The sequence below is a fragment of the Anas platyrhynchos genome, chromosome 3, assembly GCF_047663525.1.
Source record: "Anas platyrhynchos isolate ZD024472 breed Pekin duck chromosome 3, IASCAAS_PekinDuck_T2T, whole genome shotgun sequence".
NCBI lineage: Eukaryota > Metazoa > Chordata > Aves > Anseriformes > Anatidae > Anas > Anas platyrhynchos.
This window is the reverse complement of record NC_092589.1, coordinates 93198687-93222570: the sequence shown is the minus strand read 5'-3', so window position 1 is coordinate 93222570 and position 23884 is coordinate 93198687. Positions and strand designations below refer to the sequence as shown.

The 23884-nt window shown below is 37.1% G+C and overlaps 2 protein-coding genes across 11 annotated transcripts in view; one reads left to right on the top strand and one right to left on the bottom strand.

The window, feature by feature from the left end:
• The window catches only part of PHF3 (PHD finger protein 3), a 48894-nt gene extending 35568 nt beyond the window's left edge, over window positions 1-13326 (top strand). For all 10 annotated transcript variants that reach the window (XM_072036313.1, XM_072036310.1, XM_027455055.3 and 7 more), the window contains 7 exons: window positions 1911-2039; window positions 2491-2626; window positions 3006-3198; window positions 5725-5872; window positions 7353-7442; window positions 8648-8843; window positions 10058-13326. In XM_072036313.1, the coding sequence (XP_071892414.1) occupies window positions 1911-2039; window positions 2491-2626; window positions 3006-3198; window positions 5725-5872; window positions 7353-7442; window positions 8648-8843; window positions 10058-12225 (3060 nt within the window). In that variant the 3' untranslated portion in view covers window positions 12226-13326. The remainder of the gene's footprint in view (window positions 1-1910; window positions 2040-2490; window positions 2627-3005; window positions 3199-5724; window positions 5873-7352; window positions 7443-8647; window positions 8844-10057) is intronic.
• A 3090-nt stretch (window positions 13327-16416) lies between these two features.
• The window catches only part of EYS (eyes shut homolog), a 530119-nt gene continuing 522651 nt past the window's right edge, over window positions 16417-23884 (bottom strand). Inside the window, exons 29-30 of the mRNA XM_072035108.1 lie at window positions 16532-17374; window positions 16417-16427 (exon numbers count right to left, since the gene is read on the bottom strand). Of these exons, the coding sequence (XP_071891209.1) occupies window positions 16417-16427; window positions 16532-17374 (854 nt within the window). The remainder of the gene's footprint in view (window positions 16428-16531; window positions 17375-23884) is intronic.

The window sequence follows — 23884 nt, the reverse complement described above, 5'->3', positions numbered from 1 at the left end:
AATTTATGTTGTTTAGTTGGATGCCTAAACATATTTAAATTCTGTTTTCAGGTTAAGTGTATTCAGGAAGAACAAAATGCATGTTACGCAAAGCAACTCTAACTAATCAGGAGGACCTCTATAATTTGAATACGTAGTATTCAAAACCCAAAAGAAATATTAGGACAGAAGTGAAAGAAGTAGTCAATTCACCGGAGGGGGAAACAATGCATTTTCCTATGCCATGCAGCTTTCTTGCTGCTCTTCTTTTCCATGTTTTCTGTCTCATGAGTCCAGGCTTTTGTGTCTATCCTTATTTCCAATAAGATTTTAAAGCTCCAACTGGGGTTTTATAGAAACCAGGATTTTTTTTAAGAGGTAGAGAAATCTCTTGAGTGAAACCTAATGGGCCTTTATAATTCACATATTGATGGTGCATGACATTTCATCCACCAAGAAGTAAATCAGAAGCTGGAAATTTGATCTGCCAGTCTGAAAAGTCATCTGAAGGAAATAAATAATAACGTAAGGTATAGGAAGTTTATTAGGTTACATTGGATATTACTTTTCTCAGAACAGGAAGTCATGATATATTGTAGCTGTGCTGATAGTTTAAAAGGTGAAGCAGGAATATAAAGAGCTGTGTTATTTTTATAGAAGATGCCTTTTTCTTAAATAGTACTCTTTTTAATGTTCAGTTAAACTGATGATGGTTAGCCAGTGATAGTTAACTGTGGCTACTTAAAAATGCTTGTTTTACAGCATCAAGTTTTCTAGTTTACAAAATCTTGATTTGCGTTGACAGGATCTTTGTTATTTATAAGCTACTGCATAGGACTGAAAGGCACAAAATTTGGATCATGTTAATTGGGATACATTTTGTGTTTGGCTATAAATGAATAGGTACTTGTCTGTACAATAGGTGGAAATCCATGACCTTGAATTCTGTGTGGTAAGAGTGAAAGAATGTTTAGTGATACCTACTTCAGTACAGTGAAATGCTATTTTAGAGACTGATCTGCCTTGTGACATTATTTATTCATATTTTTCCTTTCTCAAAGCCCATATTTTCTATCTAATGCTCATCTTTTACATTACATGCTTGTTACATGTGTTTTATTTTTATAAACAACAGTAAAATACTGAAAATAGATGATACAACACAATACTGTACTGCTATGAGGGACAACTTCAAAACAAAAATATATTCTGCTTAAAATTACTGAAGGGTTCTAAATATTTCTAGAAGTTTTCAAATATTACACAGAAACATAATGCAATGTGTAAAATAAATAACAATGATTGTTTCATCTGATTGTATTTTTCATTTTCCCGTTTAAGGAAGACTTTAAGATTGTCGCTTACAGTGCTTTTTTTTCAAAATTTTCTAGTGTCTTCAAAAGTAATTAAGTACTTGTCAGACAGCTAAAGTAATCATAGAATCTATGTTCCTTAATCAAATCAGGCTTAAACTGTTGGGGACAGCCAACACAAACTGTTCCTGATTTAAGTAGTAAAGATGTTTTAAGAGATTGATTTAAGAAGCAGTTTTAGAAATAGTGGTGTATGTTTTCTTCTTTGTGATGGAGCAAAGTAGCAGTCCTGATCAGAATTGGCATATGCATTAAGAGTACGTTTAAATGTTTTTATTGAGGTAGAATGTTTATGTACTCAAAATCAAGCTCTTGGAAAATTATGTAAATCTATATGTATTTGTGCCCTATATTTTCTTTATTATTATGGGGAAAGAGTTAATGCATTTTTCTTTAGACCTCTTACTTGTGGTTTTGCTTTATGAAACTGACTGACACTTGCAAAATAAGAATATATTGTATACCCATAGAGTTTTCTGATTGCTGTTGTTACATTTACTAATTTCCAAGTTGTTTTCATATGAACGTACACACATAGATAGCCTCCTGTTTTTACAGACAATCGAAATGATTGAGAAGGAACAGAGGGAAGTTGAAAGAAGACCTATTACTAAAATCACTCACAAAGGAGAAATAGAAATTGAAAGTGAAACACCAATGAAAGAACAAGAAGTTATGGAAATTCAGGTAGAAAACAAAACTATTAACAGAACAATTTACAACCATTTTATCCATGAACCAAATATGCTGTGTATCAAGATCTATGACTACATTAGGTCTGTTTTGAGTTTAATTTTTCTTTTATCCTTACTGACTGGTGTTTTTTTTCCCATGTTGTGTCCATGATCAGATGATGAATTCAAAAAACAGTAGAAAATAATCTGAATCTTTTGTGAAGAAATATATATATATATATAGGAATAACTATGCAAAATTTTTATGCATTTCTAGATTTTGTGATAGTCTCTTGGGTTACAGAGACTTGATAACTTTTAGGTTATAGACCTGAAGAGAAAATTTTGTCTGAAGGGAAGAAAACACCGTAAATAAAGTGAAGATATAATAGAAGAAATAAACAGAAATATTAGGAAAATGAACAGAAGAAAAAAGCTAACTGAAATGTTTTGACTTTCCTTAGGAACCTAATATGACAAAGATGTTTGAGAAGTCAGAGGAAGTTGACAAAGATAAAGAAGGAAATGAATCTGCAACTCCAGACACCACAAGTCAACACAAAAATCATCTCTTCGATCTTAACTGCAAAATCTGCATAGGTAATTTTGAGAAGCACATTTATTTAAATGCATCATGCACCAAGGCAAAGAGGAAAATCCTTGTTATGAGTGTATGTGCTGTCATTGATTTGCAGTAGAAATAATAGCATGGTTCGGATTGGAATGAACCTTAAAGATCATCTACTTCCAACCCCTCTGCCGTGGGCAGGGACACCTTGTATTAGATCAGGTTGCCCAGGACCTCATCCATCCTGGTCTTGAACATCTCCAGGGACGGGGCATATTGGAGCAAATAATACATTTATCATATCACACTGCAATGGCTATATTGTATTTTTGGTTCATCTTCCTTGTCTACAGAGGAAGTCCACTTTGTTTATTTAATAAAACAAACAAAATTTTACTTCGTTCTCTGCAGGTCGAATGGCACCACCTACTGATGATATTTCTGCAAAAAAAGTGAAGGTGTCTGTTGGAGTTGCACGGAAACAATCAGACAATGAAGCAGAGAGCATTGCAGAATCACTTTCTTCAACATCATGTATTTTAGCTTCAGAATTATTGGAAGATGATAAACAAGACTTATCCAAATCATTCTCACCTCTCCCAAAGTAATATAAACTGAAAAAAAGTGTTTTTAATGAAACACATTATTTATATCGTTAACATATTATGACTAACATTATTTTTTGATGGCATTTCATAGCCTGTTTGTATAGTGGAAGTAGTACACCTTTTCTTAGGATTGGGGTTATTTGCTGGAGTACATAATGCTATTCATTTATATAAATAATGCTACATATATTGTGATTACAGACTTCTAATGTTTCCTTCTGGGAAAAATAAACCTCCTTATGTTTTCTGGTACAAAGATACCTAAAAATATATGTGGGTTTCTATTAAAAAGGTCAGAATATAGATTTCATACTGTATTGTGCTATTAAGGGACATAATATTTACAGTGCTGCAATCAAAGTGTGTGTGTGTGTGTGTTTGTGTATATATAATGTTAGGGACTTTGAGGATGCTCTAGATAGACCAATGAAAATGATAAACCAGCTTAGTTACAAACCTCCAAAAAATAACTAGCGCTTAAAAATCTTGCCCAAATGAACTGTACAAGTATTCAGTACAGTGGATCTGTTGCCTTACAGTTAGCACTAATGTCCATGGTCTTTGTTAGGGTTGTTAAGACCAGAGATCTCAGTGTGAGAAGCTGAAACTGAAGTTATGCCATCCTTCTCACCTGTTTTCTCATCAGTGGTGTTCCGTGCTGTCTGTACTCTCTCCAAAACGAAAGGGGAAAGATGGAGAAATCTCATTTGTTCCCAACGCTGTGTTTTGTTTGTTTGGTTTTTTTTACAGTCTTGGTGTTTCCAGGCATCTTCCTTGCTTGTTGTGCCAGATTGTTTTTGTTCTGTCATCATCACATCTCTCTCTCCTGCCTGCCCTACATCTCTTGTTGTTACCTTGCAGATTTTGTTACTGTTTACAAATGCTTCTTGTGCCCCGTCTGGAAGCAAAGCAACAACTCTTAATTTGCCCCTTTGCAGTTACTGATTATTTTATGCTTTGCTATGTTACAGAATGCTTTTGTGTTGTGGCTGCTTATGTTGTTAGCAATGTTATGTTTCTTAAAAAAAAAAAAAAAAAAAAAAAGTATATACTGTTTCCTGTTACACAGTTCCAATGTGGTTTGTTATTTTTTTTCATTTGTGGTAAGGTAAGGAAATACTATTTATATCGTGCTTACTATGCGTTTTCATTATGGTATGCACCAGGCTACAGTCAGGTCTGGTATGAGTAATACTTAGAGAACAGTCATTATAATGTTGAGTTAGTGTAGGAAGGATTTTCATCTGAAAGAAGAATAGTTTTATCTTTCAATATTTCTAGCCATGTCAGATTGTGTATTTTGGGATGCTGATAACTCTTTCACATTTAGAAGAAAACCACAGAGCAAATGGCAAAAAGCAGCAGCAATAATTTCTAAACCTGTTGTCTTACTCGCTTTAAGATGAAAATGTGGTAGCTATTCTTGAACACACGGGTTTTGTAGACCCCTTCTGTTGGAGAATTTTTTCTCTTTAGTCCTTGCCCTCCCCTTCTTTCCTTGGCTTGTAATTTAGCCAGTCTGTCAGTATAGGTTTTGCTGTTTGCCGTCGGCTCTCTTCATTTTCTTCCCCCCTCTCTCTCTTCTCTCTGCTAAAGGCAAATTGCAATTTATGAGGCTATATTTTCTGGTTTATGAGAGGTGTTTCTAAAAAATCATTGACTCTCAGTTATTTAGAAATGACCAGTGTCCATAATGAAATTCAGCCTTTATCAGAGCAGTGCAATCCTTCACCAAGGACAGTGGACTTTGAATCTTCAGCAAACTATTCTAAAAACAAAGAAGTAATTTCTAGGGTAGACAGAAAGAAACACCGGTTATTGTGTTACTATTGCAGCACTTGTTACTAGTAGCATGCCTAGAGTGTTTTAATAAGTACGAGTTTGGAAAAAAATTAAATATGTCTGTAATTTAAAAAATTAGCTGTAATGTCTTTGCTGAGGAAACCCCCAGGTTGAAAAACACTCTCCTGTGAAATTATTCAAGTCTTTCAGTTTATTTCTTGCAACTGTTTTCTTTTAAAGTGTGTATGAGGAAACATTGCCTTGTGCAGGTGATGATATTGGAATTCAGAAGAGGTACTCACAGAGCTTGTGGATGTGATGCATGAGTGAGAGCAGCTAGCCTGTGGGCCAGTGACAAGCAAGGGGAAAGCAGATACTAAAGTGGTGGGTAGACAGTGTTGCAAGCAGAAGTAGGAGCTTGGAAAGCAAGGTGAAGATAAGCCAGCAGTTCAGTGTCATCTCCTCCCCTGGTTCAGGGGAAGACCTTAACTTCTGTGTGTTCAAATGATAGAGTAGTGAACTAACATGCTGCTTATCTGATGGTCCTTCATGTAACACATCTGCTCCTGTAGAAGGAAAGAAATAAGATTGTCTGCCTATCTCTTTTCCTAGACCCTCAAATATGCTTAACTGAAAAATAAAATTCTTAATGATAGGTAACCTGTTTTACAAAGAAAGGTGATTATTTACATGATCTGACATGTCACGTTCTAAACAAAGTGTTGTCTGTCTTTTTTCAGATCAGAAACACCTGGTACTGTAGAGTGTGAAAGTCTGTTTCTGGCACGCCTGAATTTCATCTGGAAGGGTTTCATCAACATGCCTTCTGTGGCAAAGTTTGTTATTAAGGCTTATCCAGTGTCTGGCTCTTTTGAGTATTTGACAGAGGTATTTACATTTCTTGCAAAGAACGAACGATTAATTTATTAACTTTAGTGACTTGTTTACCATAGACTAATAATAGTATAATGATGAAAGGCAGTGAAGCATGATCGCTATGCTGAGTTGAAGTACTTGTGGGAGGAAATAGGATAGGTAAGGTTTATATGTATTTACAAGTAACATATTTCTCCCTACGTGGACCCACGGTTCATCAGGACTCAAATTCTCTGAATGACATGTTTAAGATGTTTTGTTCTCATGTTTCTTGAGGATGAATAGCAGAATTTCCAGAGCTGGCTTCATAAGGGTTGAATCGTTTCTAGTTTATTATGGAGCATCTTCTATATTACAAATTAACAGGGAAAGGCAGGACAAAATTTGCTACTGAAATAATCATCTCAGTGGCATCTGTTTTCTGAATTAGAGGTGGAAAAGTGAATGATCAGTTTTTAATTCAAAGCAATAAACAAGTGAGACACCTCTTTTCCAAAAACGGATACTGTTGGTGTTTTTTTTAACATTACATGAAGTCTCATTTTCTGCAGTAAAAACCTGCATAACAGGAATTGTATTTTTGCCAATCTGGTGGCAGTTGTATTTGTAATCTTCACTGTAAGACTAAATTGTCCTTTATATATATTTATATATAAGTATAAATAAATATATAATAATTATTATTATCATCATATACTGTAATTATATATATAATTACATTAATAATAATTATACTATAATAGTTATATATATATATAGTATTCAGTATCTGAGGCAGGAAATGGATGCAACTGCTTATAACAGTTGTCTTTGCAGCATAAAATAAAGATCAAAATCTCACATAAGGCTAAGTGTTACTTCTCACCGGTGACACAGGAAGCATCAGCTGTCTAATTAAATGGCGTTAAGTCTTTTATTAATGTGCTTATCTTTACTTGGCTGTAAATCTTTAGTGTAGTGCAGGGCATGCAGTACTCTTTAGCCCATGTACTTTGCATAGCTCTTCTGCTCTACTTCAAAATGACTTTTTCCTAAGTTGTTCTGAAATTACTCTGGAAGTCTGTTTATGTCACTGGTGAATAGTGAACTCAGTAGTATCTGAGAACAAATTTTTGTGTATATGCATCTATAAGTAGATTGCATTTTTTTCTCATGATTAAGATTTTGAAAGCTTGTATTCTTTGATAGGTGTAGGGCTTGCATAACAGTTTAATTTTAAAGATAGCTTGTGTTTACAGTTAGTGTTACTGAAATAAATGATTTTGGAAGATGTAGATGAACAGCATTGAGTGATAACTAATTTATTACTAATAATTGATTTTGCACTGAAAATCTTAATACAAATATACAAAATCTAAATGTAAATTACTTTTTTCTACTGTTGTTAACTTCTACTGACTTTTAAAATTAGAATTTAAGAACTATAAAAATTATGTTTTGAATATATGAAACAAATATGTTGGATTCTGATTTCTGTTGTCCTTACTCATAGGATTTACCTGATAGTATTCAAGTAGGTGGCAGGATATCTCCTCACACTGTCTGGGAGTATGTAGAAAAAATCAAAGCTTCAGGGACCAAGGTAAGAAATCTTACGTATTGAAGGCTTTGCTTCTTAACTTACATCCTGTTTACCCTGGACATCTTTTTCTCCTGGGACATTTGCAAAATACATAACAGTTTACGGATAACTCGTAGTTACATTAAATGGGATGGGCGGCAGCTGTTGGCATTTGTTTTCTATCTGTCTAACCTCAATTGGTCAGGTGTTGTTCAAAAACACTTACATTCTGTTGCAACATACACAACTTCATATGTCTCAAGTGTTACTTTCTAGTTTCTGTACTGTTACAATATGTAAAACCACCTTAGTGGCTCAAGATGGACTTGTACCACGGCGTGCAGGTTGTCCTTCTGCTGGAGAGCCCCAAACTAGACTCAGTACTCCAGCTGCTATCTCACAAGTGCTGGATAGAAAGGAACAATTGTTTCCCTTGACCTGCTGGCTGCTGTGTTTCTGACACCCAGTATACAGTTGGCTTTCCGTGCAACATGGGTGGTGTTGCTGGTTCATATTCAGCTTGCCCACCAGGATCCACACATCCTTTTATACCATGCTGCTTCCTAGCCTGTCCTGGTTCCTGGGGATACTCCATCTAAGATTGCAAGATTTTGCATTTGCCTTGGCTGATGTTCATGAGGTTCTGGTCAACCTGCTAAGGTCCCTCTGAAGAGCAGCCTGCCTTTTGGCACATCAGCCACTGTCCCTAATCAGGTATCATCTTGGTTTTGCAAAAAATCTCCTTTTCCATCTTCCTGGTCATTAAGTCATTAAACAGCATCAGCCCCAGCATCAACTGCTGAGCTGGGTTTTAGATGGAAGTGTTGGATTAGGATGCTGGTCTTGCTTTAATATTAATTAATTGCTTAGCCATGAAAGACAATACAAGGCAAATCTTTCTAGTAATGTTAAGCATTAGGGAGGGGAATAATTTAGGGAAGCATGCCAGCTTCCACTTAAGCTTGTTATTTTGCAGGCTGATAAAAGTTAGCTTGTCATAGAGTAATTTATTTATTTAAATTCTAAATGCTTTTTGTTTGCTTTTTCCATTTGCTTTAATTACTTTTGACCTTGTCTCTATTCCTTCTACCTCCTCTGTTCTCTGCATTTCTGGGGAGACACTTTCTTTTCTTCTTTGAACTATGCCTTTAAATGAAGAATAGCCATTGAACAATTGAAATTACATTTTATATATATGTATCTTTTTTTTCTCTTTTTCTAAACAGGAAATCTGTGTAGTTCGCTTTACCCCTGTAACTGAAGAGGATCAGATATCCTATGCTTTGTTGTTTGCATATTTCAGCAGCAGAAAACGTTATGGTGTAGCTGCCAATAACATGAAGCAAGTGAAAGATTTGTATCTCATCCCATTAGGTTCCTCAGATAAAGTCCCACATCATCTTGTGCCTTTTGATGGGCCCGGTAAGTACAGCATGGAATTTGGAAGTTTGTTACTGTTTTTCATTTATATAAGCTTGTAACAGAAAAGAAAAAATAATTTTAAAAGATGGTTAATGAATTTTTGAAAAATAACAGTTATTCTGTTGAAACATCTCATGATTTTTCCAGCGTCATATTTGCTTCCTTGAGAAGACATTAATTTCCAATTTTAAGACTATTCTGATAATTAAATGTACTGTTGCTGAAAAAAAAAAAAAACTGAATAATTTTGTTTCATGTTTTATTGCATAATTCCTCTAACCCAGATTTCTTTGTGGTTGCTATCTCAGAAAATTCAGTGACACAGGTAACCTTTGACAGTAATCCTACTGAGCGCCAGGTTGATACTGTAACGTAAAAACAGTATTTTTCATTATTTGAAATATACTTGCTCCTTTTTTTTTTTTCCTTTCACTTGAAATGTTCCAAACATTTTAAAAAGGGAAGGAAAAAAACAAAATAAAACAGACACGTAAAGTTTAAAACCAGCAAGAAATAAAAAGATCCTGAAATGTTTGTCATTTGTTGCTTAAACCTGAGTTCTTGAGTTCTTTTGTGCCAATTTTTTTTGGTTATTAAAAAATTGCAGATGATTTCATTTTAGATGGGTGGGGATGAAACTTAAGAGGGGATAAGCTACAAGTCATAATTTTCTTTGCAACAACCTAAATTAGAACAAAATGCATATGGAAGAGAGAATAGTAGACCTTGAAACATGGTGCCCTTCTGGAATAAGGGAAGCATTTTGGAAAGTCAGGCTTGGTCAAACCTTTGAGGAAATGCATCCAACATAAATTGATTACCAGACTTTGTAGTTGCAAGTGGTATATTATTATTATTATTTTTTTTTTTTTTACTCTTGTGCTTTGCTGTCACTGTAGCTCACTTAGATGTTTAACTTTTTTTCTTACGTGACTAGACATCCTTTATAACAGTCTTGTGTTCAGTATTTGGAAGTTATACTGGGTGATAAAGTACTTAAAGCAATTTTAATTTGCTATGGTTGAAGGCATAATTTTCATGTTGGAAATAGTTCTGATTATAAGTATTGTTTGTTCTGCTTAATGATGGAAATCTCAAATGTCAGAAAGTGTATAATTTCCATAATATATAAGTTTGTGGGTTATTTTTGTTAAAAATGATTGCCTTAACCAAAACATAAGTAGATGATAATTTGCTGTTACAATTTTGTGCAGGGATTGAATTGCATCGACCAAATTTATTACTGGGATTGATAATCCGGCAGAAAATGAAGAGACAGATTACTGCTGTTGCAAGTGTTACTAGTAGTTTTGCGGACGAAGCTTCTGAAAGTACCTTGAGTAGCTTGCCGCCAGAGAAGAAAAGCAAGCCAAACAAACCTGAGGTCTCTCATAATGACTTGGTACTAGAAGACGAAGAGGAAAATGATTTTTTTAATTCCTTCACAGCAGTGCTACACAAGCAGAGAAACAAACCTCAACAGTCTAATACAGATGATCTTTCAGCAGTAATTGAACCGTTAGTGGAAAGTACAAAACATGAACCACCAAAGCCTCTCCGATTTCTTCCTGGAGTCCTGGTTGGGTGGGAGAATCAGCCTTCCACGCTGGAGCTAGCAAATAAACCATTGCCAGTGGATGATATTCTTCAAAGCCTGTTGGGTACGACAGGGCAGACATATGAACAAAGTAAGCCAGAGACGAGTCCCAGTGAGGACATACCTTTATTAAATGAACAAACAACTTCAAAAGAAGAAAACATGGATGTTGCTGAAGTAGCTACTGAAGTCAGTGAGACAAAGGCTAGTTCGGATGATACACAAGAATCCACTAATGCTACCACACCTGGAGATGCAGCAGTTGTAGGGACCTCAAGTTCTGCAAGGAGTGCTGGAACTTTGATAGGACTTAGTCTAAAGGGAAAGCCTCCTGATGTCTCCACAGAAGCATTTTTAGCAAATTTATCTGCTCAGTCACAGAATAAAGAAACTGAAGAAAGTAAAGAAAATGATTCAAAGCGGCAATTGCCTGACAAGGATAATACTGCACAGGAAACTAGAAGGACAACAAATTCCAGCTTTTCTTCTTCATCAAGTGCAGGAAAAAAAAACGAGAACAATGGTAATGCAAGCTCTGCTGAAGGTACTACTGCTAATACCTCTAAATCACCACAATTTATTAACCTTAAGAGAGACCCTCGACAGGCAGCTGGACGAAGCCAGCAGACTAGTGCTTCAGAAAACAAGGAAGGGGATGTTAGCAAAAATGAAGACCGACAGAATGTTTCAGGAAACGAACAAATGGAACCAGAGAATAAACAGACTTCTGGAGAAATGGGATTAAACCCGTATCAAAGTGATGCACAAACAAATGAGATGCAGTGCAGTTCAACTGCAACAAAAGCAGATAACGCATGTGCATCACAAGCAGAAGATACCAAACAGTCACAGGAAGATGCACTGATGCAAAACATTGAAACAGTGAACTCTTTTAGAAGAGGACCAGCAGCAACTTCATCTCATTTTGAAACTGAAAATTCTTCTCGTTCTGAGTTTATTTCCAAAGTCCCAAGCCCTGGCAGCTTCTCATCTGTTAGACCTCCGCAACAGAATTTTCAGCATCCTAAGTCTAATCCACCTGGATTTCAGTTTCAGGCTCCTGCACCTCATAACTTCCCTCCACAAAACAACCCTATGTTTGGATTTCCTCCTCATTTACCACCTCCACTTCTTCCCCCTCCAGGCTTTGGCTTTCCTCAAAATCCGATGATGCCATGGCCACCTGTAGCTCATTTATCAGGTCAGCCACCACACTATGCTGGACCCATTGCACAAGGGCTACCAGTGGCTCACAAACAATCCAGATTTTTGGGGCCAGAAAATTTTTTTCAGGGTAAAGACAGTAGGAGACCAGAAAGACGTCATAGCGATCCTTGGGGCAGACAAGAACAGCAATTGGAGAGAGGGTTCAGTAGAGGAAAAAATGATCAACACAGACAAAGATTTTATAGTGACTCTCAGCACCAAAAGAAAGAAAGACAAGAAAAAGAGTGGAACAATGAAAAATACTGGGAACAAGATTCTGAAAGAAATAGACGCAGAGACAGAAACCAGGAAAAAGAGAGAGAGAGGAAGAGTAGAGAGGAAGGACATAGAGACAAAGAAAAATTGCGGCTTCCACACAGTGATAGGGGTGCTGATGGAAAATGCCCCAGAGAGACTAGAAATCCAGAAAAAAAGACGGAAAAGCCTAAGACGGAAGAGCAGGATCAAGAAAAAGATAAGGAGAGGGAAAAAAGTAAAGAGAAGCATAGAGAACGAGAAAGCGAAAAGAACAGAGATAGACATAGGGACCACAGTGACAGAAGTAAAAGCAAAAGGTAAAAAGATGCAGGCAGTCTTTTAAAATCCTATTTAAATAAACTGTTAGATTAATGTCGTAAAACTTTGTATAAAAAGAAAAAAAGCCTGCTAGGATTGTGCCATCTTTTTTATTCAGTGTTGGTGTTTTGCAGAAACAAGTCTGTGTTTTGGTACCATTCAATGTACCAATACTCATCCTTTTTTCATTATACCAACTATCGCTAGAAGTAGGAGTTTAATATTTTTAAAGATTTTACATTGCTGTATATTCAAAATTTTAAAGATTTCTTTTATTAATATGCAATAAAGGCTTAGAAATTTTCTTAGCTGATAAAGTTGGCTTTAGTCAAGTCTGCAATATAGTCGCTGCCTTTGGTAATTTGTGCTCTCTTCTGTTTTAAGATGCTCTGATAATTTTACAGATGAATTTCATACGATAACCTTCTTTTTAAATTGCACTCTTTTTAAGGATTGTAGCAAAGCCTCAGAGTCCACACATACTACAACAAAATATAATATGCTCGGCGATGTGAAGAGTTTTTTAAATTATTCAGTAGTACAATAAAATAATTCAAGTGTATTTCATTGGTTTTTCAAGTATTTCCTAAGCATCTAAAGCAGTCTGTGACCAGAAATTGGAAGGCTGAGCTGCTCGAATGTTATTGCTTTAAACTGCACTTGTTTTAATAAGAAAGCATTTTTAACCTAAGTTCTTGAAAATATGATTTGTGGTAGTTGATTCATTTCTCCCACCATTTTCCATGCTTCAAAAACTTGAATACCTAAGCTTGTACATTACTTTGTGTTTTGCTATCCTTTTTACTGTAAAATGTAAATATTTTAAGGGATATTTTGATTCTAAAATGATAAAACTTTCTCACATACTGTGTGTGTTTGATTTCATAGGTGTGAAAATGTAGACTAAATGAATATAGCAGGCTAAGTTGTACAATGCCACACTGGTCTTATGGCTAAGTCATTCCGAGTTTTGGGGGGGGTGAAGAAAGGGGAGAAAGGTAGAGGGAAATTTGTACCATTGGGACTTTCAGTAAATTGACTGCTATCCATTTCAAAAACTAAAAGGCAGAAAAAAAAAAAAAAGAAGAAATAAAAAAAAGACAACCTGAATACAAACTAAAATCTCCTGCTCTTACCCTTCCTTAAATACCCTGGTCATTTTGTCTAGTCTGTTAGAAACAAGAAAAACATTCCATTATGTAAACCAAAAGTTAGGTTTATTGTTCTGTTTCTCAGTGTTCTGTTTTTTATTTTGAGTACATTACCTTATGTATGGACATCGCATTTTGCACTTTGCTGTAGAAAAACCTCTTCTTTTTCAGAAGGTCTTTCCAGTCTAACAACACACTAATAACTGTTCATTTTAAATATGGATGTATTTTAAAGTAAAATTTCATTTGGGTACCCTGCAGATAGATTCACAGTCAATTCAACTAAAATAAAAAGAATCTTGCACCAAATGAAGGGGGCAGTAGCCTTTTATTCAGTGATGTTTCTTAGCCTCATAATTGAGAAGATCTAAAGGGAAAAATCCTCTGTTAGTAACCAGAAGCAATATTTATCCTTCTGAGTTTTGTAGTGTGATAAAATGACATTAAATTAGCTTTTTCCAAATTAATTCCATGATCTTGATAGCAGTAGTGCCACCGATTATATCAGGTAGTAATATGCACACGTTGTGTTGCTTAAACATTTACCCCAGTGTTCTTTAGATATAAAACTGCACCACAACCTTGGTTTGTGTTTGAAATCCATTTTAAATCAGTAGCTCTGCTTGTGAAGGTTTTCTTTTGACTTGTCCAAAGGTGGTCTAAAAATAAACTGTTAGTGGTGAAAATCGCAGCTGCCTGCACTGAAGAGAATGGGAGTGCTTTCTGTCAGAATTACCAGAAGCATTTTGTTTGGAAAGAGTAAGTAAACATTTCCCAAGCTTGCTTTACTACCTGCCTCTTGTATGCGAAGCCTGAAGAGTGCCAAAGTGAAACAGCTCTGGAGGTAGAGTTTTAAGATTTTAAATGAACAGGCAGAGACAGCTGACAGAATTTGGTCCTAGAACTTCAGTTAAGGTAATAGGAACAACTCCCACTGCTGCAGGGGTGAAGGACTTGTCTTCTCCATTGCCTTCAGTCACTCTCCCTCTGACATTGGTGTTAGCTGGGAATGCTCTGATTAATTGTTACTTGTTTTATGCTGAATCACTGCTCAGACCACAAAAAGCAGCGTGCACTCGTGGGGAACTGGCAGTACACCAGGAACCCCAGAGAGAACAGGATAAACCCTAAAGACGCTCCCTTCCCCAGCATCACATGGCCTTAAAAGGCCCTTCTAAGAGAAACGAAGAGGAGAAGAATCTGGAGCCAGCTCAAATGCCAAATAGGCTTTGTGAGCTGCCGTTACTTGTTGGAAAGAGGGGAGGAAGCTCTGCTGCATCAGCCTGATCGCTTGAGGGTTCAGAGCAGCTTAAGAGGATGGAAAGAACCTCGCAAAGTTGTTTGCAAAGCCTTATTAGAACATCTTGTGGCAGTTCCATCACCCTGCCCCTCAGTTAATCTTTGAGTCATCTCTTACTGCTGGCAAGGCACTTGTTGCCACATACTCGTAATGGTTATGTGGCAAGTAACATGTGTCACCTGGTTTTGCTGTGCCTATTGTCTATGTTCCTGACCTGCTTTATAGGAAGAAGAAAAAAAAAGTTGCTTGTCCCTGATCAGTACCCACTGAAGATTTCTGTTGGGAAAATTCCCATGCAAGGAGTTGAGAGTGGATAATGTGCTTTGGAGCAAATAGTAAAGTTAAAAGGGAAAAAGATAGGAAGCCATCACTACTATTTTTATATATTTTATTTATACAGTAAGTCAGCAGTCAAATGAGGAAAACAAATGCCATCACAAATCATGTGTCTAAGCAGATTAAAATACAACTTGATTTCTTTTGTATTTATATATTGAAGTGTTCTATTTTTACTTTTGATGTTAAAAATTCAAAAAAATAGTCATGGAAATTCAATTTATAGTGGCTAAAAATTTGTCTAGTAAAATCTCAACATCTCATTTAGAGGAATAAAAGCCGGAAGGTATAGCTAAAGCAAAGCAGTTGTTCGACTTTATTAAATCTATTAGGAACTGGAGTTATTTGTAGGCAGACTGCCACTGTCCCACATTCCAGCTGTAAATAGTTAAGAAGTTTTCATGTAGTCAAATCAGGGAGACCTCTGGTGGAGAAATACAGTAGGCATATTTTTATGCCTCAGTGGATATGTATGAGCTCAGTAATTAAGTAAAATATCTTTTCTACCCTTATGGAAGAATGATTTTAAATATTTTAGCAGTCTATTAAGTTCTACTGTTTTACATAAAAGTATGTGTAATGGATAGAGACTTGGAAGGTAGGAAGAACAACTCCATTACCTGAAATACAGTCATCGTGGACTTAACAATTAACTAGAGGTGTTATGATTTTTATGAAAGTGCATGTTATTTTTTTAACATACACTTTTTACCTCAAGTACACTTTTTTTCCACCTACAAATACTGCTTTTTCTCTTGGTCTTAAAATTACAAACTACAGAAGAGAAGCTATGCATTCTAATAAAACTTAGTTTTGGAAAAACAGGTAGGTTGTCCTTATCTACAAACAATACTGTATTTTTGCAAGCTAATTACCATCTGTTTACAAAATTATTTCTAGCACAATAAAGAAAAAATCAGACTTCTTCAATACTTTAAAGTAAATACCAAAATGTATGTAAAAGTACTTATGAGTAAAGTAAAAATTCTGACAATATTTTATATCTGCTATTAATACTCAACATTAAAAAAGAAAAGGAATTGGAGACAATTTTACTAATTGCTTTCTTACATTTGTTCCTGAATATTACACTTTCACCTAATACAAGAGGCAGGACAAAAATGAAATGTATCACTTTTAAAGGATCTTAAATAGTTTTTCAATTAATTTCTATGATCTCCATTATGGACATTATAACCTTCTGCTTTCATTAGCTGAACCTTTTTAGAATCCTGGAAGAGTGCAATATCTTTAATTTTACCAGTGAATTCCTTCTGAAAAAGCCCTGCAGTGACTGTATGGATATTTCTGCCAATTTCAAACCCACCAAAATAACAAATGCCGCCATAATTTAAAGCAGTGTATTTTCTGTCTGGATCAATATCTTCAAAAATAATTAGTTCCTCATCAAGATACACCTTAATACAAGTTTGATTTTGGATTACAGTAACAAAATGCCATCTTTCATCACCACAGGTGGAGGAGTCTTTGCTGTGAATTAGAGGAACAGAGATTCTTTCACCAAGATTAATGACAACTTTTAATGTTCCGTTGGCTAGACCAATGGCAAGGAAATCATTGTCTTCATCTTCAGCTTTTCCCATCCATACCATTAAGGCTTCAGCTTGATTTGTAGAAAAATTTAAAGAAATGCGGGTATACTGGAGGTCTCGTTTTCCATAAAGAGGATCTATGTATTTGATATAGGAGTTACCAACAAACTTTGCAGTAAAAAATTTGATTTTACTGTCGCAGTGCTTACCTGACCAGCCTAGTGCACATGCACAGGTATATGAGAACAACGCAGGCTGAGGAATACAGAGAGCTCGAGACCCACACCTGTTCTGTGAACAGTGAACGGATTCTTCACACGTGTTCCCTATCCACCCTTGGGGGCAAGAACAAGAAAAGCCTGAGTTTTCAACCTGGCACCTTCCATTATTTTTGCACACTGAATACCCGCAAGCTGTTCCATCGCAGTCACCGACGTTGGCTCCACTTTTGGGGTCTGTCGCTGTAAGCTTCAGTTCTCTGTCATTTATAAGAATTTCTCGTATACAGCCGCTGAAACCTGTGGGTTCGTCTTCTACTGCCATTGAGTTGACAAGACTTAGAGAAGACACCCCTCCAACATAAAAATCTGTGTGCACATCTAGTGCCTTCATTCCAGCGCTGCCTTTCTGAGTAATGTTGGTACCATCCAGGTCCAGGTAGCCTTCATTACCAACTCTTCCTGCTTTGAGCAAATGCCATGTTTTTCCATCTGCGTGGATCTTCTGAAGAGCCTGTAGGATGATTGTCTTGTCTCCTAAATTATAGCGTAGCTGTATAAATCCGTTTACTAATGATATACATAGAAAGTCACCTGTAGAAAACAGTGTAAAATAGTTTTACTTTTTAGAGGCAGTGTGTTGAAAAATAGCATATTCATGATCCTGATAGGCCTGCATTTCCCCAATTCAGTAACTTATTTTCAGTGGCCTTGTACCTTCACTTTATGTTAATTGTACAAAGGGCTATGTTCCCTCATGAGCTTCTTGTGATTCTCCACTTTTTTTTTTTCTCTTATTGGAAACTGAGCCCATGTTTTCTCAGCTTCAAAGAAACATGCCCAGCTTTCTGAAAAGCTCTGCCTTGGTGCAGAGGCTAGATAACTGCGGGGTAGGAGGAAACGGGATCACTTTGACATTCAGGGAATGTGAGTTGGTGTTCCCATGAAAAAGAATAAAGTTTTGGCTGAGATATAAATGCTACAATAAACTGAATTTCCATATGTTGAATAGAGGTTTGATGGATTTGTCAGTTTAATGACACTGAAGGTTGTCTGCACCAAACATACTCTGCTTTCCCCCCAGCTTCTTTTTGCAACTGTGCTGTGTTGGGTTTAATGATCTGACAGCTGTAGGAGTAGATAAGCCTTTTTATTTATTTATTTAATTGCTCTTCTGGAGGCCTCCATGACAAAGAATTAGGTGGAGGTATCTCTTCTTGTACTATCAGTGTTTCTGGCCTTACAAGCAATATGAAAGGAGAGACAAAACCTCTTTGAATTATACTTACAAATGAGGAAAAACTAGGAAAACTTAGGAAGCAGGAGCTGGAAGGAAGGTATGGAGGGCAGAGATAGAGTCTGCCAGGGAAAAATGACAGGGAGGCAGAGGAGGGCAGCAAAAGAGTTTGTGCAAACAAAGTTCACTTTTTTTTAACTTTTTGGTATTTGCCTTCACAATTCAACTTTTTCAGTTTAACCTTACTTTTGGAAGTAATAGGTATGAGGTATATTTTTAAGTTAAGCTTACTAAATTGATAAGTTTATTAAATCTGAATGTATACTTTCCTAGTTATCAGTAAAACCTAATTTTTAATGTAGTGTTTTGCTAAGGAAGAAATATTTTTAAATTGGGAAAGTACAGGTTAGTTAAAAATTCAACTTTCATAAGGGTGGACCTGTTAGTACACCGAATAAAATTTGTTCAATTTGTTTTCTTGTAGGTTTATTTATTTATTTATTTATTCATTTATTTATTTATTTAAAAAAAAAAAAAAAAAAAGAATCCCTGAATTACATTGCTTTTAGTAAAGTTAAAAATGAATGGCTGAAAGATTTTGGAAGTTACTCAAATTGTACCTCTCTTTTGAGCAATTGCTTAGGCTCACATTCAGAGATGTTTCAGTTCTAGCGGTGGCTGTAGAGGACATGCTTTGTGCCTCAGCTTGCCTGTCCCCGGCACCCACAAGGAGATCAAGGAGACGGCTTTTTGTTGTTTTGTCTCCAATCCCAACAAGCAGAGCACTTCCCTCTAGCTTTCTATCTCCAGCTGCAACAATCTGTTGTACTCACTTGCATACCTCTTTGTATGTAACTTCTTTCACTATTTCTTTTATCAGGGCCTCAATCCCAAGGTAAGAAAGGAGCATCAGAACACATTTCTGAACTACCCTTTTGGTGTCCCTCAATCCTATCTGTTACCCAGGTATGCAGACTTGCATAGGGAGGTCAGTACTCATTCTTTGCTGCCTAGGAAGAAGGAAAGCATCTGACCAGATGCTGCTTAAATGAGCTGTTTGCTCGTCTGTCATGTAATCAAGTGCTGGAGAAGCTGGAACTTCTCCAAGACTTCCCAGCCTACAGAGAAGTTTCTTGATAGCATTGCACATGTGACAATGATCTGAGATGCCATTAGAGAACAGTGGTTCAGTGCGGCCTAGCAAAAAGTGGACACAGTTTCAGCAGCCCTGTTTCTGACTCAGACCTAGCGCTGCCTATCGCTATTGTACTGCAGTTAGCGTTGCGGCTCTAGGTTACTCATTGCACAAGCACCTGCCCTCTAGAGTGTGAGGGGAGGTTATGGCTGAGTGTTCTGGATTATGTTTAGCACAGGTTTGAGGCCTCTCCTCAGACAGAAGTAACTCACCCTTCTGCTAGTTGGGAACAACAAAGTTAAACTTTGTAATTTCAGCTCTCCGAGGCTCTCAGGGCACTTTCCTCAGGTTATATTCTCTCATTTTGCAGATGACAACTTGCCCTTTTAGCCTCTAGCGAGAGCAGCTGAGTTAATATAAACTTTATGATGTGAAAACTGATGCCAGAGTGCAGCTCAGTATTTCTCCATGAAGTTTACCATGCCGTAAGTAGCATTGCTCAGGGACATCTGGCTTAAAATATTTTGGGACTAGAATATGAGGTGTTTTGTGCTCAGTATCCATGAAACAACTTCTTAAAGGCCAGTTATGGACTTGTCTTTGTCACTCTTCACTTTAACCGCTGACATTTTCAACAAGGGACCTCTATCTGCCCTGTATCTGAGGGATGAGTTACGCAGCTGAGGTCTCTGTTTATGCTTTTGCAGGACTTCCAACACCTTTTTAAACAAACAGAAAGCATTGTTAGCACTGAATTTCCCTTCAGCAGTCTCATTACGGAAGGCCACAAAGCAAAGTAATTGCTACTATTTTAGCTTTAGTACTATTCAAACCCATTAAACAAAACACTAACTGGGACCAAAAACCCTTCTGAAGAAAATTGATTTTGTTAAGAAGGAAAGTGAAGTAATGCTCAGTTTTTTCAGGACGAGACCTTGGGCCTGGTCCCTCCTTTCTATAAAATACAACACAGGACACATAACTTTGCTTCTGGCTTTTCAGATTAGCATCTCATCTAACATGGACTATTTATCCCCATCAGTATTGTCACAAAAAAAAAGCAGAGACTCCTGAGGTAGGTACTCACATTCATTATTTTGCTGTGCACTCAAGCCTTTGCACAACCCATTGGAGGGTGTGCAAAGACCTGTAAGGCAATCTGTCTCAATAATATTACATCGGCCTCTATGGAAATAGGCTACTGGAGTTCAGCTGCAGCTTGAAGCCACACATCAAGTCCCAGGGTGTTGAACAAAATTTTTGACAGTTTCAGCCTTCATTTCTGTTCTGATATACCTTTCCCTGTCACCTTCCCTGTTCAGAACAGCAAAATGAGAAGGTTTTTTATGGCCTGAATAGAAGGTGATTTTGTAGCAAGTGTTGCCTTAAGCAAGGAACTATTATGGGCTTAAAGCAACACCTTTACTTGTAAACCCAAGTTCACAGTTTTCACCAAATGAACGATGGACAAAGTTGCTCCGCCTCAGAGTGGATTGTCTCTCTATCCCATAGTACAGGGCAACACCCCAAAATAGGTACTGCTTTTAATTCATCACCCTCATTTTCTAGGTTTCATTGCAAATGCACATCCCACCTGCTCCCATGTCAGATGTCTGAGTTCCCAGAAGCCAGCTCCTTCTGGGAGCTGCTCCTTCAGCTGTCCTGAGCAGTCAGCTGCTAAAACTGGGAGTTAATCAGAAGTCTCCTATAGGTTCATCCAACTACTGCTGTGAGATCTGGATTATCCACAGCAATATCTGCTTGGATGACTTCTTACAACTGATTCTGAAGGCATCACAAAAATTTTCAGCTTTCTACCACTCTGAATATGTAAATCTGTAAGTAGGTTACAGTCACTCAGCCAGGGTTTAAATTCTCCCAAATGGTGGCAATGCCCTTTCATGTTCAGCCTTTATCTAGACATGCAGGTGAGTCTCTGTATCCTGCTCTTGAGTGGGAATGATGCTTAAGCAGTATTGGGTCACCATGTTTTTATGTCACCACAGGTAACTTATCTACATGGTAATGTATCAAGACCGTATAGTTAGAAATGCATGCTTGGAATGCTTCACTCTATTTTTTCACTTTATTCATGCAGAAGCATTACAGTGTGTAAAATATGATGACACCATTAAATTTGCACAGCTGTATTGGCCAAACATCTTTACAGTTACTGCATTCACTACCAAATCTGCCTAATGATGATGCATTTACTAGGAGGACTGAACGTGCTGTCAAAGGATCTTAGGCTGACAGACCATGGGTAGGGGATCATAGGTGGTATTTTTAACTCTTCTCTTTCACAATGTCTTCCCCACAGTGACTCAAAGTCTATGCTTGTGCTCGATGTGTATGTGAATAAAGCAATCTGCTGTCTGACAGATTTAAGTCTGAGCTCTTAGATGAGAAGTTTTTATTCCATTGATGGTAAGGAGGATTTCCCATTAGTTTTTAAGGTCAAATGGACCTCCAAAACATCCTTTTAATTAACTTTGGAAAAAATGGATGCAGTCTTCTAGTCAGTGACGCTTGCCCTTTTCATGCAGTCATCATGTCCGCAGCAAAACAGAGATGCAAATCTCCCTAAGGGCTCCTTGTTTGTCAGAAACTCACCAATAAATTCCTGTCGTACTGAAGATGTAGGCTCCTTTACAAAGACTCCTAAGACATATGATATTTGTCCTTTATCTCTTCCTTTGTGACTAAACGGAAGCCTCAGTGCTATGATATTCTGCTGGGGACGGAGGCTTTGATGTGTCTTCAGGGTACGTGTCTCAAGAGCTCTAGGCAGCGGTTGCAGATCTATGGTCTTACTTCCGTCAGCACTGCAACAGCATCTCTGTGTGTAGATTTGCTGGCCTCAGTCTATGACTTGTTTTGCTTTTACCTCACCTTTGCTTCCTCTAAATCAAGGCCAGAATGTCAGTTTCTATTCTAGTCTTTCTCCCCCCTCTCCTTCCACTTCCTATTTCAGGAACCTTTATTGATCATTGGCACTGTGTTGTCAATGGACGGTACAGAAGTTTCATCCTGTTTCATGCATTGTAGTTTCTGCAGTGGCTATTTCCTCTTCCTAAAGAGGAAGGCTCATTAGTGATTTATAAGAATTTAAGAATGTTAAATATCTACATTTACATTGTTCATGTTCAGTATATCAACCTGTACCTTTTGTTGTCTTCCTGTTGGCTTTAGGGGCTTGTTAACCTTGACCCTATCTTGGCCACGTTCTGAGCGCACGCACCCAGCTAGGCATCACTCAGCTGACAGGTTACAGCAGCTTATTGCACCCATTGTAACTTGCTCTTGTACCTGGTGATGACCACAGCACAGTGCCTTTAAGGTATAAGCATTGCCTTATAGGAGCTACTCCACATAAACCCACAAATTTTGTGGGTTATTACAAAATTATTATATGGCATGTACAGAGCTGCATCTCATGGATAATGCAAAACTAAGAATGGGTATCAAACCAAGCCTGTTAATCTCTCAAATCATGTAAAAATCACCATGATAATAAGTAGACTCCACCTTATGCTTGGAGCACCATCTTGGAGCAGAAGGGCACAGCTAGGATTCAGAACAACCCCCTGGATGTAGCGATGCTGATGCATCTAGAAGGGGTTGGGTGTTATTTCTTTTTGGGTCAAACTATTCAGCCTTGTGTTTCAAAAAATGCTGTCCTCAGTGAAGAAACTTTTCAGCCTCATTTATGTACCACTATCACTCGGACATATTTCAGCAGCTAGGATGAGTCACCTTTATTGAGCAATCTCAGTTTTGTTGCCTCATGTTTGGTTTGCTTGCCAGTGGCAAACGGGTACCAACAGGTCTTCATATACAACGGATTTCAGGACAATGGGGATGACTGTTCCATCACATAGATAAGTGAACAGCTCAGCTTCCTACGCTGCTGATTTAGTCCATACAAATGATCCTAAAACTAGCAAAAAAAAAAAAAAAAAAAAGCAGAATTGATACTGCTGTTGGAAAATGAGAAGTGTATACCAAGAGAGAAGACTTAACCACTGCAATTGTCTTCTAAAAGTGGGTAGACTGGTCAATTTGTTTATGATTAGGAAAACAAAGCTTTTTTCTGCATGTGTATTCCAGCTATTCTGAATACTTTCAAAGGATTTTAGTCCAGTAGAATGATCTGGTTTTCACCATAAAAATGTCTTAGAAAAGCAAGTAGCCATCATACACCCATACTTGCTACCTCTTAGTTCAGGTTTTTAAACTGAAATGCTTTATCAGGAGTTAAAATGTGGAGGTTTTTCAGACCAGGTAGGTAACATAATCCTTTTAAAAGGAGTCAGAGCACTGGCTTTGCAAATGTTGAGTATTAAATTTAGTGTGAGTCATCCTATTCTGTTTATTAACCTGACTACCTTCTTAGTCACCCAGAATAACTGTTCTTTCTCATCTCATCAGAGATCAAACCTTTCCATCACCCTGGCCTGAATTTAAGAACTGTGTAGGCAGCCTACAACATATTCCACCTTTATGAACAAATGTAAAGCTTCAGTAATGCTATGACTCAATGAAAAAATAATGCTCCTCACTGCTTTTTACCCAGAGTGCCCAGAGGACTTCAAATATGTAGAGTGGTCTCTATGTAAATGGACTAAATTATATGTTGCTCAAGCATTTGATGGGCATCCAGCTGAATTAAAGGATATTTAGTGGGGATCTCACACTTTTGTTGGTAGGAATAGGATACATTGCACTGAAG